Source organism: Microchirus variegatus (genome assembly GCF_963457635.1).
Source record: "Microchirus variegatus genome assembly, chromosome: 16".
Classification (NCBI taxonomy): Eukaryota; Metazoa; Chordata; class Actinopteri; order Pleuronectiformes; family Soleidae; genus Microchirus; species Microchirus variegatus.
In genome coordinates, this window is record NC_139817.1 from 10,979,719 (window position 1) to 10,994,959 (window position 15,241).

General features: G+C 41.9%; 1 protein-coding gene across 1 annotated transcript; it reads left to right on the top strand.

The window, feature by feature from the left end:
* Positions 1–1,849: 1,849 nt before the first annotated feature.
* slc20a1b (solute carrier family 20 member 1b) lies at positions 1,850–11,090 on the top strand. The gene is made up of 10 exons (XM_083903179.1): positions 1,850–2,213; positions 2,338–2,478; positions 3,126–3,211; positions 3,489–3,585; positions 6,845–6,964; positions 8,040–8,321; positions 8,447–9,080; positions 9,187–9,372; positions 9,484–9,568; positions 9,683–11,090. The coding sequence occupies exons 1-10, from the start codon at positions 1,868–1,870 to the stop codon at positions 9,851–9,853; spliced, it is 2,148 nt and encodes a 715-aa protein (XP_083759305.1). The 5' UTR covers positions 1,850–1,867; the 3' UTR covers positions 9,854–11,090.
* Positions 11,091–15,241: the final 4,151 nt, after the last annotated feature.

Below are 15,241 nucleotides of genomic sequence, written 5' to 3' on the forward strand. Positions count from 1 at the left end.
GTGCGCGCTCTTAATTAGCTTACCTGCTAGTAGCAAGCAGCCGTTCTTCACAAGACTGACAACTGCAACGTGTGGTGAGTTTTGACATGTTTTTGTCTTTTAGTTTGAATTAATAGTTCGTCGTGTGTCACCCACCGGACATGTATGATGATTAACGTCGCCATTCAGTGTGAATATGAAGCTAAGGCTAATAGTTACATTGAGTAACAACCGGTAGTATTACGTCTTAAACAATAATGGCACGAGCCGAATGATTTATGAGGAACTGACGTGTTATACGAGTGAATGCGGGCACTTTTGGAAGTGAAAGGTATTGTTTGGACGACGTTAGATAACGAGTGTTGTCAGTGTGTTCCCGTTATCTCCAGGTCTGGGTAACATTTGGATCGGAACAAGGTTATTTGGCGCAATGAAAGCCGTTATTGAATGTCAACATAGTCTTATCAATATTGACTGTTAGTCCTAGATTATTTTGCAGATCGTGGCTGGACACACGGCGGAGACTGTCCTCTGTCCTCCCGGTCATCAATGGGAGTCACATCCGGTCTACGGTTACGGCCCCCTTTTTTTTTACGGAAAATTACGTCATTTAAACATAAACACGGATAATAAAGACACGAAGCAAAAATTGCTTTTATAATTTCGATAACAATAGTCGTCATGTTTGAAGTTGACGGTCCTGGTTGTTTATCTTTTTTACGGGTGCGTGACGGCGCTCGTATTCAGGGTCGTGTTCTATGAATGGATGACGACACGTGCGCACGTAGGATATATAATGCCCCGTGTACAAAGAAGGCACGCCTTATCTTTTACGGATTAAGTCGTCAATTATTCCGAACGAAACAACAGTAAACGTTAATAAGTGAAGTAGCCGAGTCAAATGTGATGACTCTGTCGTATATCAACACACGGCTCCTTCCTGCGTCACATACTAAAAATGGCCCCGAAATGGCGTTTCTAGACAAGGCAGTCGCCAGATGCTTCTTCCGGTCTTTTCGTTTACTACCGGCGTTTCCACACTTCTGTGTGATTTTACTTTAATTTGACATGTACGTTGTGCTATAACACAAAACCTTGAATAAAATAAAATGAGGCAAAAAAAACAAACTCTACAGAAAAGTGCAGAAATGGAATAGAAAACACTCGGGAATAAAATCACTTAAACATCACATCCACATATAGTCCATTGTAAAAAATAAAAGATTCCATGTCAGTCTTGCAAATAGCAAAATTGTTAAGGCAGCAGTCGTTTTTGTGTTATAATTTGTGCTAGTAAGGAAATAGAAGACCGTTTGGAACCATTTAATCTTTACACTAGTATCCCTGCATTAATGGTAGTTAAAGGGGTTATTCTATTTCTCCATCTTGATGTGAATCAAATCACTTCTGCAAAGTCTGTCTGAAAAATCCCAAGTACATGATTCACTTGTGTTGTTCAGCTCTATTTACTTGTGATGGTATGTGGAAGTTATTATTAAAGCATGCATTTTCTGTCTTTTGTCTTTTCAGGATGTACACCTGCTCATCTGCAGTTACATTTGCACAATGGCTGTCTCTTCACTCAGCTTGATAGCTCAGCGCCCTCAAAACAACAACAGATCTAGTTTAATTACAGGATAGCAATAGGCCCTCCTCCTATCCCCCATAATTGTTTACCTTAATTGTTTTCTGGTCAGTTCCAGATAAACATTTTTACCAATTTGCACTGCTGAATCTGCTGAAATCCTGTTTTAAGACAGTGAATCTGTAGAGAAGCTAATTATTTATTTTACCTAGTACCTCTTTATTTTACGAGCTGCTGTCTAGAAATAGCATTATACGTTACATTCCCTTTTAAGATTGTGAACCAGTTACATAGACTACAATCATGGTTTCAACAACTGCAGCAACATTCATAGTGGTCAGCACAATAGCAGCAAGCCACACAGCTCTGACAGAGTACATGTGGCTGCTAATTGTTGGCTTCATCATTGCCTTCATCTTAGCTTTTTCTGTTGGTGCCAATGATGTTGCCAACTCGTTTGGTACAGCTGTTGGCTCTGGAGTGGTCACCTTGCGACAGGCTTGTATTTTGGCCACAGTGTTTGAGACTCTAGGCTCAGTACTCCTTGGGGCCAAAGTGAGCGAAACCATCCGGAAAGGTATCATCGACGTGAACATGTACAACGGCTCCGAGCATGTGTTAATGGCTGGATCGGTCAGTGCCATGGTTGGTGAGTATTTCTTGGTGAAACGTAGAGCCTCCTGAGGAGAGCCCTGGCCTTACAATGTCTTTATGCATAACAATTCTATGAAAAAGCTGTGATGTCTGATGTCGTCACGTCATTTACTCATTAGGATCTGCTGTGTGGCAACTGGCTGCCTCCTTCCTTAAGCTCCCCATATCTGGAACACACTGTATTGTTGGTGCTACTATTGGATTTTCACTGGTTGCCAAAGGCCAGCAGGGAGTCAAGTGGTTTGAACTCCTACGCATCGGTAAGCCTGACACTGATTATCTGACCTAGAAATGTCCTCTTTGTTTAGGTTGAAGTGCATCACATGCATGTGTGACATGCAGTGTTATTGTAACACATTAACAAATATTTTGTCATGAGTTTATGAGCCTTTGTTAGTTTGGAGTTTTGTCAGGTTCAGTAAAGTTAAATACACTACACCACATGGAAATATGTAACCGATTTGAAATGTAAAACTGCTTTGATCCCAGTATTTCCTGGTTTACGGTCAAATGAGGCATTATTGTTTAAATAATGCTTCATTTTACCAATACCCTTCGACTATTCACGGTAAAAGTAATTACTAAAATAGCCAAAGGATGTCCACCATATAAGGAAAATTATTTAGTTAGGATTGGCAAGTGGTATAACTGAGATTTCCTGTTTTCCAGGCTTATCAGGTATTTAATTTCCTTGAAACAAAATGCCATTAGATTTCCCAGAAGATGATTAAGGGGGAAAGCATTTCAATATTTCCACGAAGTTCCTCATACATAAAAAAAAAAAAGAAAGAGATTGTCTCTGTTTATGCCAATAATATAAACAGTCTAAAAGCCACATCCAGGTTGATTTTGTGTTGTTGCCGATTACATAACTCATAAACTCTACTTTTATTTCTTTCATTTGCAGTTGGTTCATGGTTCCTGAGTCCCCTTTTGTCTGGATTAATGTCAGCTGTTGTTTTCTACTTTGTGCGCGTTTTCATCTTACACAAGGTAAGTTGGCTCTTGTCAACGTTGTGGTAGTGTGTGTGTGTATTTGAGTAAAATGAGATACATCCGGGTTGATGTGTGGGTCAGTTTCAACACTGTACTTCCCCACAGTTACAGTGAAATGGAGGACATGTTTGTAATAAAAGTACTGCTCGATGACACAGTCATTTGCATCATTTTACCACCAAGCCCCTGTAAATTGTTACCAGGCTACAAAAAATTGTTTTGTTGTCACTGAAAACTTAATGTCTGATTTGGTGCTGTGCGTTGTCCTCTGTAGAAAGACCCTGTTCCAAATGGACTGAAGGCCCTGCCTGTCTTCTATGCGGTGACCATGGGAGTCAACCTGTTCTCCATCATGTACACTGGAGCTCCGAGTGAGTATCATTGTTTCAGTCATTTTGCTCTGCATGCCTGCCTCCAGCCACAGCTTAAAATAAACTGCTCCCTCAGACAGCCGGATGCCCACACGTATTCCAGACTGAACCAGGCTGTGTTTACCATTTTCACAGAAGCTGTGTTTTATTTTAACATGTTTTTTTTAAGGCTTTTTTGCTTGTGGTTGTATGTGGGTCATAGCTGCAATAAAAGTTTTTAAAGTGGAGCACGACAGGGAGATGGAAAAAGGTTTTCACTTAACTGTTGACATCACTGACTGTGCCCTTCAGACATGGAGGAGGAAAAGAAGTAAAGAGGGTATTTGCAATGCTCGTAGTATGTACTGCTGCTTAGTAATGCTCTGAATACTTGTCGTCCTCCAGAAACGCTTTATTAAATGAGCAACTTTTGCTCCTTTGTTTGTTTTTCTCTCTACAGGGCCTTACAGTTCAAGATGTTAGCTGGCCTGGGCCATTAAATGGCTGCTACAGGCCAGAGTTTGACAACATATGGTGCGTTGATGTGTGCGGCACATCAGCGCACTCAGTGGAGATCTCATGCAGTTCCAGCATGGCCCATAACTGGGGTTATTGAGGCACATTCTGTACAGTTGTGAGAAGTCACCTCAACACAGTGTTCATGAGGACCTGTACTTGGGTACCTCACAGACAAAAAAGGTGCGAGATTGCATTTAGACACCTAAAGAAACACCTTGCAGCACACTAGCCATACTTTCTTAATACTGTCGATGAGGACACATTGTCAGCACACACATAGTAAAGCCTCAAGACTGCATTGAAGCCAGTTCAACATTAGGATAATCCTCTTCAGGTTAGCCATAGACGTGTCGACACAAAGCAACACAGCTAATTTATGTCCAGTGATTAACTTAAACACACTCACAGTTTCGTCAGCCATTCCATCTTTATATCATGGTACGCCACGCTTAATGCGGTAGCAGTATCTGCAGCCAACTTAGTGGAGTGTATTTGGGTTCCTGTGATAGGAGTGAAGGCCACGTCCCTCTTATTGACATCGTATCGCTGTGGTGCGATTGGACACCAGGCAGCCCACAGCACATTCCAGTACTCGGTATATGCTCAAGCGCCGGAGACCTCAAGTCAGCATGAGTCAAAATTTGGGCCAAAGAATTTGAGGGTCAGCTGACGATTCTTTACAGGCGTATAGTGTGACCTGGGTTCTTCACACCTTTATAAAAGATTCAGTAGCTGTCACTCCACTGCAGCCCCATCATTGTGAAGTGAAAATCTACCCAGATTTATACATGGCCTTAACTGCCGACCTCTTAAAATGTCAGTCAGCTGGATGTGACCATCAAGTCTTCTTGGCATCTTAGAGATACTAGGTTCGGTTCAAACATCTGCTGCCTTCACAGAGAAGTGTCAGAGCCTGCTTCTTGTGCACACAAAAACACTTTTTGTTTAGCATAGTGCCGTGTGTTACACAGGGTTGGATGTCATGGTGGTGATGTAAATCACACTCACACAGTTTTTTTTCAACTTAAATGTGGGATACATGGGTTACACTTGGTGGCGTTGGTTGTTCTTGGGACACAAAACAATCAACTGTGTAACTAATACATCACACTTACAGAGGTTTTACTTAAACCTAAGCCATTATCCTCAAACAAAGTCTAAAGTTTCCCTTGTCAATCAGGGATAGATGCAGATCCATTCAGTGCAAATGCAGCTTAATTCCTTAAGTGCTACACTGGGTTGTAGTTCCAAAAAAAACACAACAGGTTCTTTGCCAAGTGAGTCATAAACCGCCACCATAACTGTAATTTTAATTGAGTGTAGTGGTGAGTGGCACATATTCCAACCTGGGGGAAAAAACAAACATGTTGTGAAATATAGGCCACGGGATACAGAGGTTCCAGGGAGGGGTGTGGAACGTAGCCGTGGTTAAATTCCATTTCCTGTGCAGACCTATTCATCCCACGGCATGGCTGTGGTGTAAATCACTCCCTTTTGTGTGGGAGTGTTTATCGGACGCCTAGATCTGGGCTTTGTCTTTTATATTTTGTGAAAAGTTATTTACAAAAGAACTCTTGGTGAAGAGTTGCCACATAAATACAGTCCGGCTCACCAGTTATTTTTGGTGTTTTGTGTCTCTTTTTAAGAACACCAAGTTCCCATGTCTACTGTACTGGCAGTGTCACAAACCAGTGAAACAACCCCTGTTGTTGTCTGTCTCACCACATGTGAGCTGATGTACTTTAGAGAAAAGACCTGGGGGCTCAGTTGTTCCACAGCCACCTTACAGTGTTTTTTTTCCTCATCCTTGTGTTGTCCTGTAGGAACGAGCTATTGCGTAACAAAATACACATGAGCGAGGTGCTTTTCGGTCTACTGCTGCAGCGTGACACTGAAGAGAATGCACCATGGACTCTGCCCTCAAACTAGCACAACAGATGAGACACTTATCACATAGCCTTGGTCCTCATTTCCTTTTGTTTAGCTTAACATTCCCAAACAGTTCCAAGCTCGTGGTATTGTTATTTTTTCTTTTTTAATTATGCATGGCCAAGGTCACCTAACCAGAGGTTTCATCTGGAGTTTTCAACAGCTCCTGTTTTGTTTTTCTCCTCACTGCTCTGCTAACATATACCCCTGCTGTGTGATGGAGAAGACCATGTCCCCAGGGAAATTAAAATAGTTGTTTCTTCCAGCATAATCTGCATTACATCTATACCTCTGCTGCATCAGCTTTGCTGCAGTCTTGGCAAGTGGCTGCTTTTATTGCTACAGCAAACTGCTCTGATGTACGAGTACACCACCTGCTCAAATAATGTGGCCTTTTAAGGTGCATGCAGTCCATGTGTGCAGTTATTGGCAGGGTTCTTGGGGGTCATGGTGACGTTTTTGCTCCTTCACCTATTCGCTATTGCATAACTGTTCAAATCCAGGGCCACACATGCTTTCCATTTTTAACAGGACGTGACACAAAGAGGGCAGTGCTGTCAACAAGTCATGTTATGTTATATTAGTTAGCACCTTGTCCTTAATTCAGTGAAGCTGTCCATGTTTTTTAACACCCTCTTAGCCACTCCTTTTTTTTTTTATTAGTTTCGTTAAACTGTTTAGTTGTAAAACATATTAAGATAGTCTTATTGAAATGTAAGTTTGTGTGTTGTCCTAAAGAAAGGTAGCACATGCTGCCTTGTTTTTTAAAAACTGCCTTTCTGCTTGCCTTTTGTGTATCTGATTCTGTCTGTGGCACCTGGCGGTCCTTCAGTGCTGGGATTTGACAAGATCCCTTGGTGGGGCATCCTGCTCATCTCATTGGGCTGCGCACTGCTGACTGCCTTTGGGGTCTGGTTTATTGTATGCCCTCGTCTCAAGAAGAAGATTGAACGTAAGTCACATTTAATTTTTTTTGTTATTTTTCTTGGGGGGGGGGGGTACCTGAAAATCCCAGTGGTCACCAGTTTGTGCTGACTACTACTGAGAGGCTTCCTGTGAGGAATTTAACACTGCACATGTAACCTAAGCCTATTCACACTAAGGGCTCGTATTAATTCAGGAAAATGGAGTTTAGAGACATAATCCAATGAAAAGTCTTTAAAAAGTTGTCACAAGTGTTTCCTTATATAATCCTGGATTAATGTAAAAAGCCATTTGTACACTGTGGCTCTGGGCTAAAAATCCTGTCAGTAAAAATGAATGTTTATGTAGTTCCCTTGTTAAATATGTCAATATTCAATTTTCTGGTCAAAAGCTTTAGTCTGACTTTATTAGCTTTGCTTAAAACTAACAAGAATAATTGGTATATTGGTAATAATGGCAGTTTCTTTAAACAATGTGGATAAACCCGTTTATTGACAAACAGACGTGGCTGTAAGAAAACTTGACATAGTTATACTGACTTTACAGGTTATGTATTCGCTCTTACTCTAAGAGAGAAATGGCAGGTTTGATTTGTAAAGTCTAGATCAGCCTCTGTTCTGTTAATTGGCAGACTAATTGACTAATAGTTGTGATCCACCAATTGGTCTTTGCCTAAAATAATCCATGGTTGATTTAAGGTGTTGCCATGGCATTACTGTGCAGTTGTTGTGAGAAAGCTCAGGGTGACTTACCAACTACTTGTATGATTGTTTCTGAGAAAATATTGGTACTTAGTATCTGGATTCACTTTAGAACCACAAACCGCTGTCATGTGATCCACGGGGTATTATTGCTCGCCATATGTAAAGCTGCTAGTGGTTGTGAAAATATTTCCCTTGTAAGGTCATAATCCCTTCTCTGATCCTGGGAACACAGGCGCTTGCTTTTGAACACAGGTAACGTCGCAGTTTTAGGACCAAATGTTTTCGGTGGACGGTGGTTATGTTATTGTTCCAGCTTGAAATGAAACGCATGTGCTGTGCTAGTGTATATGTTTGGACATGACCCAACTAACATCTCGCTCCAAACTCCTCCCTGACCAGGAGATATCAAGTCCTCCAGCCCCGCTGAAAGCCCGCTGATGGAGAAGAGGGAGCTGAGAGAGGCTCACTGTCCAATCCTGAAACAGACTGCCAAGGAAACCTCTACACTAATCACCCCAGCTGTCAATCAAAGCACTCCTGATCTGGCCCAACCGCCATCTGAGGAGCGCAGGGTCGCGTTTGACATTGGAGACTCTGAAGATGTCGACAATAATAAAGAACGCAGGGTGGCATTTGACATTGGAGATTCTGATGACAGTGACTACAGCAATGCTAATGGTGGTGAGTGTGCCATTACATTTTATGTAATGTTGTCACTTGATAATATACATTATAACCCCTCAACTGAATGATTGCTCTGAAAGATTACTACAGAACTAACAGGTTTCAATATTTTTTTTTTGCAGCACCTAAACCGGTCCAGGCAAACGGCCAGGACCAGAACCAGCAAGCCCAGCACACCAACGGGTCAGCAAATGCTCCCACTCAAGTCCAATTAAACAATCAGGCTCAGTTCAACAACAGGCCAGCACAAATGCCAAGTAATGGTTACAGCCAGTACCACACGGTCCACAAGGACTCCGGTCTCTACAAAGACCTCCTGCACAAACTCCATCTGGCCAAGGTTGGCGACTGCATGGGTGAGGGTAACGACCGACCAATTCGGCGCAACAACAGCTACACTTCTTACACTATGGCCATCATCGGCATGCATGGAGACTTCAGGCATAGGGAAGGTGACTTCCGTGCCAGCGAGGATGGTGACAAGGGCCCAGGGACAGGCAGCCAGGAAAGAAAGCGCATCCGTATGGACAGTTACACCAGCTACTGCAATGCTGTGGCAGAGTACACGACTCCTGAGGGCTTGGGAGCGGGAGACGTGGCAGTGGAACTAGGGAAGGAGGATGCAGGTAGCAGCCAAAGCTCTCTGGAGGATGATGGGCTTGAGGCAGACAAACCAGAAGTCTCAACTCTCTTCCAGTTCCTGCAAATTCTCACTGCCTGCTTTGGATCCTTTGCACATGGAGGCAATGACGTTAGGTACACACACTGTTGTGTTGTTTTTGTTTTCCTGGAAAGATGTTTGAAATAATTTTCACCTCAAAGTCTCGGAGTCTTGAAGTGACCTAATTTCCTCCCTTTGCAGTAATGCCATTGGACCGTTGGTCTCGCTGTGGTTAGTTTACGAAACCAGCAACGTGAACTCAAACAGGTCTACGCCCATTTGGCTCCTGCTGTACGGTGGTGTGGGCATCTGTGCCGGACTCTGGGTCTGGGGTCGCAGAGTGATTCAGACCATGGGCCGGGACCTCACTCCCATCACTCCCTCAAGGTACGGACAGACTTAGTCATGAGACCACATCCTCTGCAGACGTTACCAGTCTTTTGAATTTAGCAGGCATGCTCAGAGACTTAAGTGTTGTTGTTTTTCCTTCCCCCACAGTGGCTTCAGCATTGAACTGGCCTCAGCCCTGACTGTGGTGGTGGCCTCCAACATTGGCCTGCCTGTCTCCACCACCCACTGCAAGGTAAGCTGGTCAAACACTGTGGTCTGGCAGGTAGACTCGTCTAGACGCTCTAAATGTGGAACTTTAAAGTTTTTAAATGATGATTTGATGACCTGACAACTGCTGTGTTTCCAGGTGGGCTCTGTTGTTGCCGTAGGATGGCTGCGCTCCAAAAAGGCAGTGGATTGGCGTCTGTTCAGAAACATCTTCATGGCGTGGTTTGTGACCGTGCCCATCTCAGGCCTGATCAGCGCTGCTATCATGGCCCTATTCTTCTACTGCATCCTCCCCCTGACAGCTGGTTGATGTTGGAAGGCCAAAATACATTGCTTACCTCAAACCAACAGAGAACGAGGGGGGAAAAAAATAAGTGTTGAGGACGTGATATGGGCCTGTGGTTCTTGGCTGCATTATTTTCAACCTAGAATTTGCCGTTTGTTCCATTTGGCCCACAAAACTTCCAGAGGGAAGCTTGCATATCTTTGTTCTGACTTGCTTTTTCGTATCTCATCATTCTGTAAGAGTTAATCTGAAAGCATCAGCTGATTTTGTTTTCATTTTTCTATTGCTCATTCTTCCATATCATTTTTTTTTACATTGAAATTATGTGTATATACAACCATTCTGTTTTAATTTTGTTTTAAAGATCATACAGAAATGAACAATAAAATGCAGCATTAGACTTTTGCAGACGTAACTCCCATCATAACACGCAGAAAGTAATGTTAAAGCGAAAGGAATATATTTAAGTGAGGTAATTGAATTGGTGTGTAGATGTTTTTCCCCCAATTTCAAGACTTTGTTGCTAAAAGATTTTTCTTTGCATCCCTTAATAAGAATGCTGTGCTGGAATTTTTTTTTTTTTTTACTTTCAACTAAATTTGAATTTCAGAGAGGCTGGTGAACCTTTATCCACATGAAGCAGTCTGTAGATAAAGCGCTAATTGTAAAACACTGGATAACCAGCAGCAAAATAACATCAAACGTATTAAAGACAGTAATGAGAATCTCCTAAGGCTCTAGATTCTTGAATGGGCACATAAGTGACCAATTGAAATATCTTTGGTGACTTGAATTAGAGAAACTGTAAAACCACAGAATGTCAACTATTGCAAAAACATGCTGAAAAAAACAAGACCTGAATGATCTCCTGTTAAAACTTGATTGCATTGATGGTTAAATGCTTTAGGGACCTGCTTCAGACTTGTTTTTCTAGTTCACCTTGTAATGGCTGCTTCCGAGCTGGGTTGATGTCCCATCTGCCCAAAACAAAAACCATCATCTCCCTTTGCCTCCCTCCCTGTTTCCCTCTCAGCTTGAGAAGCTAGAAGTTACAGCGTTGACGCGAAAGAGGAACAGGAACCCAAAAACAAAACTGGAAGTCACCAGAGTGATGTGGTGTGGTGCTAATCTGGGCAGGTTAACATATGTTGCATGCCATTAGTGTGTGGTCATTTGGCTGCAGAACTAAATGCATTTCAGACCTGAAAATGCTGTAGTTGCCTTCATTGTTTTTATTTTCCCTTAGATACCAAAGACGAGGTTGTTTTCTTTTATTTTTCCTTAAAAAAAAAAAAAAAAAAATACACATCATACTTTGGTCCACGTTCATGGATTCCAAAAGAGAAAATAAAAATAAAAATGGGAAAACACTGGTGATGACTTTGAATGAAGCCTTTTTTTAAAACTGTACGAATGTTGTGTATATGAGCACAAATACCATTGCTGTGTTAATGTTATTGTATCACGATACAAGCATAAAGGATGACACAAGTTCTGCAGAGAGGTGGGACGTGTTCCCTTTTTATTAACCTTGAATTCAGTGCAGCTCAGGCATCAGGTGATGAGTCAGTGCTGGTGTCCACGCGCTGCAGCGTCTGCCCCTCGCTCAACTACCTCTGTGACGCAGGGACAGACAAAAGAGAATTCCTTTACGCTAGCTTTCGATTGCAAACGCAACAATTCAGTAGTTTTCCAGCTCCCCGGCTCGTATAGAAGAAAAACATGAATCGTACGTCCTGGTTTTTTCTAGAATGACTCACTTGTGCTGCTGAATGATGACAGCACTGCTGTAAAGCACAATGCCAGTCCTGTTCTAAGGATTTAATACCCCTAAGTTGAGTTTATTTTATGTTTTTACAACAGAGTCTTATCTAACACAGAAAATCACCCAGTCGACTTATCGCTGCGTCCATGACCTTGGGTGAAAAGAATCAAATCAATTCTGTTTTGAAAAGAAAAAGGCCTTTCAGCCTCCTTCAGGACAGGGACAGTGTATCTATTGGTCTAAAAATAACCAGAAACCAATGATACATTATAAATCAAGCACAATAAGCAGCAGGGGACGTCTCGGAGTGCCCTGGATTCTTGTCCTAGATTTACTCACATACAAGGATAACTGTTTGTATTCATCAAACCTGGGGGAAAAAAAGGAAAACCTTAAGGGTTTTTGAAAGGCTAGTGGGTTTTAAATGTGTAATTTACTCAGTGTTTTCCTCACGTAGAAGTCAGCCAAATTGGGGGTGATTTGGTCTGACACTATTTAGGTCTAGGCCAAACTGGCTGTGACTGGCTCTTTCTTTTCACTGTCCAGTTGATTGCACAACCTACAATTTTCACTTTTCACCGAGTTACACACTAAAAAAAACACCACATCTTGCGGCCACAGCAGGTAATTTTGCGGCGACCCCCCCCCCCCAAAAAAAAAAGTTAATCGCCGTCTGGATGATGCGAGCAAAAACGCTCACGTGAGCCTCTTGATGTGATGTGATGTGATGTGATGTGGGTGTTCAGTACTCACGTAGAGTATGGGTGCAAGATTTACACCTTGTTCTTGGGTCGGCTCCTCGTTGACTTCATCTGCAGAGAAGGAATGGAAGAAAAAAAAAACGGGATTATATGTGAGATTCATAAGTGTAGTCTAGTTCTAGTTCTCAGAGGCCAGATTTAACTCAAAGTCTTACCCAGAGTGCTCACTGCATCATGATGCTCTGGGATCACATAGAAAAAAAACAGTTTTAATTAGACTTTAGCAATAGTTTTATGGAACCTAGAAAACCTAAAGCACGGGGTTCACATCTCATTTCTATAAGGGGACCCATTGGGGTCAGGGCCCCCCTAAGTTAGACACCTTTGATGAATAAAAAATGTAACGATAAGACATTTGAATAACTGATAATAAAACCTCATGTTTTACACATTTGTTTTACAAATGAGTACATGTGTAAATGAACGTACCGCGCCTCTGTCTGCCTGCCAAAAACAACGAGAAAGACAGGATTTATGAGACTGAAGGTCAAAACTTTAAAGCCTTAACTAATGTGTGATGTCACAGTCTCACCTTCGACTTCCTCAGAAGATTCAGATTCTGTTTCTGTGGTTAACAGATGCAGGAAATAAGTCAATATACATATTCAATATATATATATAGAGAGAGAGAGTGTGTCATTGAATTGAGAGGTGCAGTCCTGCAGTAGTCTCAGTCCTCGCCTCTCTGTCCTTTGTTGCCATCTACAGGTCGAAATTCTCTTACCCTCGTGAGCTGCAGTGTCAGAGTGGCCGCCTCCCTCTGCTGTAGGAGGAGGAGGAGGAGGAGGAGGAGGAGGAGGAGGAGGAGGAGGAGGAGGAGGAGTTCACAGTTACATAATGTTGGATATTAGATAAGAAAAAAAGGGTCACACTGTCCGTCAGACACCAGCCAGATGCTTCACTCACCCGTGCTGTCGACCTCAGGCTCAGCGCGCTCCTCCTCTGTCACAGACATTAACACCAGGTCACTCTGACTTTCAAAGCAAACACGGTCACTGTGTGGAATGAGAGCGACTCACCAGATTCATCCTGAACGGCCTCTGTAAAGGGGAACGAAGATGTGAAGGAACTGCGTTAGCAACTGAACCCGGAATCTGACTCACTCAGATCTGTGTGATGTCAGGTGTCATGCAATAGTCTCACCGAGGTAGTGGACGTCCTCGCTGGGCTCCGTCTCTGTGCCTGTTCAGGTTAAAATACGTGATGAAAGAGAAAGAGTCAAGTGTGCATATGTACCTCAACGACACAGTCCACTGTAGTCTGTGAGTTTAAGAAGATAATTTACCGTTAATCTGAGCCTCACTCTTTTGAGCAGCTTCAAATTCAATCTGGTCTGAAAAAGACAAAAGCAACATCCAAACCAAAGTCATACATGGACGGTGATAAAGAGACGTACAAAACAAGTTCATTTAAAAACATTAAACAAAGGAATTGAACATATTTGCACAAAAGGCTGTTTTGTAGGTGTTGGATTAGATTAGGGTTTTTTGTTTATGATACTTGTATCACACTACTGGTAGGGATACTGAACGATACTGATTCCCATAGGAGAAAGAAAGACACAACGACACAAAGGGTCACAACAGCATGTAATAACAGATAAATAAGATTATTATTAGACATAAGAACAGGCAACAACATGTCAGAAAAATATAGAAATGCTATATACAGTAAAAAAAAGAAAAAAGAAAAATGCATTGTACACAAATAAATGTGATATATGCATTGATAAAGGACACCCAGAAAAATGAACACACCCAGACTTCAACATAATACATAAAACTAATAATATACATTATGCATATAGACATTAAAAAAATGCATTGAAAATTAGCTGCACCGTACCTATTTTCTGCAGTTCAGTGAGCCCGTCTGCATGAAATTAAACAAGAGATCAACTTATATCAGTTCGAGACGTACAAATATCATCACACTAAATTCTTTTTTATGTCATTTCTCACCATACTGGGGAACTTTCTCCTCTTTTTCCTCTTTCTCTGCAGACTCCAGAGATGCTGAAAGAGCTGGAAGTCGCAATAAACACACCAGTCAACATACTGGAATTCTAATTTCATTAAAGCCTTGTTGACATTAAAAACAGTGGCATCTTTAGGGGATCAGCCTTAAATTCTTTCATTCAACATTAAAAATTCCAATAACTTTCTGATTCCTTTGACAATCTTGACCATAATCAGTGGTCGTTTCTTACCGCTGTGAAATGCTGCCACAGTGAGGAAAACAAGCACAGGCTGTAAAAACCTCATGGCTGCTGCTGCTGCTGCTGCTGCTCTGTCGGCCGTGGAAGAGTTTGGATGTCACTCTGGGATTAATTTGGTTGCGTTTGTGTTGTTGTCACTCCACGGCCGCCTCTTATACCTCGACTCACATCACATGCTCTGCAATGACAGGCGGCTCTGGTACGATTGTCCCTCCACTACCTGAGAGGACAGCTGGGTGTCACATCGGCACACAGACGCGTCCTTATTCAGGCCGTCAATGAAGACTATTGTTGGCTCCTCGGTCACATGCGCCGCCGCCGCCGCCTCTATTTGGGATGTTTCTGTGTCTGTTTGATTTAAAAAAAAAAAAAAAACACAACAAAAACAAAAAAAGAGAATGTCCTAACCCTAACAATGTTCTCTTCCAAACAAACAGATCATTACTCATAAATTAATCAAAGAGATCCTGAAATCTCAGTTGTTTATTGTTCACCTTACATATATATATTTTTAATGATAATATGAAAATGAATGGAATTTTACTGATGAATTAGACAAAATAAGAATCAACAGCAAATTGGAACATAATTATAGTATGAAACTGAAGATGATTAATAATTCCGGGGTGTATCTATGGACTATTTTCGGGACTAAAAAAAAACATTGT

What these genes read in the sequence shown, in the direction of transcription:
- slc20a1b (XM_083903179.1), top strand. Translation starts at nt 1,868, where the DNA reads ATGGTTTCAACAACTGCAGCAACATTCATAGTGGTCAGCACAATAGCA. An exon ending in ATCGGTCAGTGCCATGGTTG is followed by an intron (nt 2,214 to 2,337) that starts GTGAGTATTTCT and finishes TTTACTCATTAG; the next exon opens with GATCTGCTGTGTGGCAACTG. An exon ending in GCGTTTTCATCTTACACAAG is followed by an intron (nt 3,212 to 3,488) that starts GTAAGTTGGCTC and finishes TGTCCTCTGTAG; the next exon opens with AAAGACCCTGTTCCAAATGG.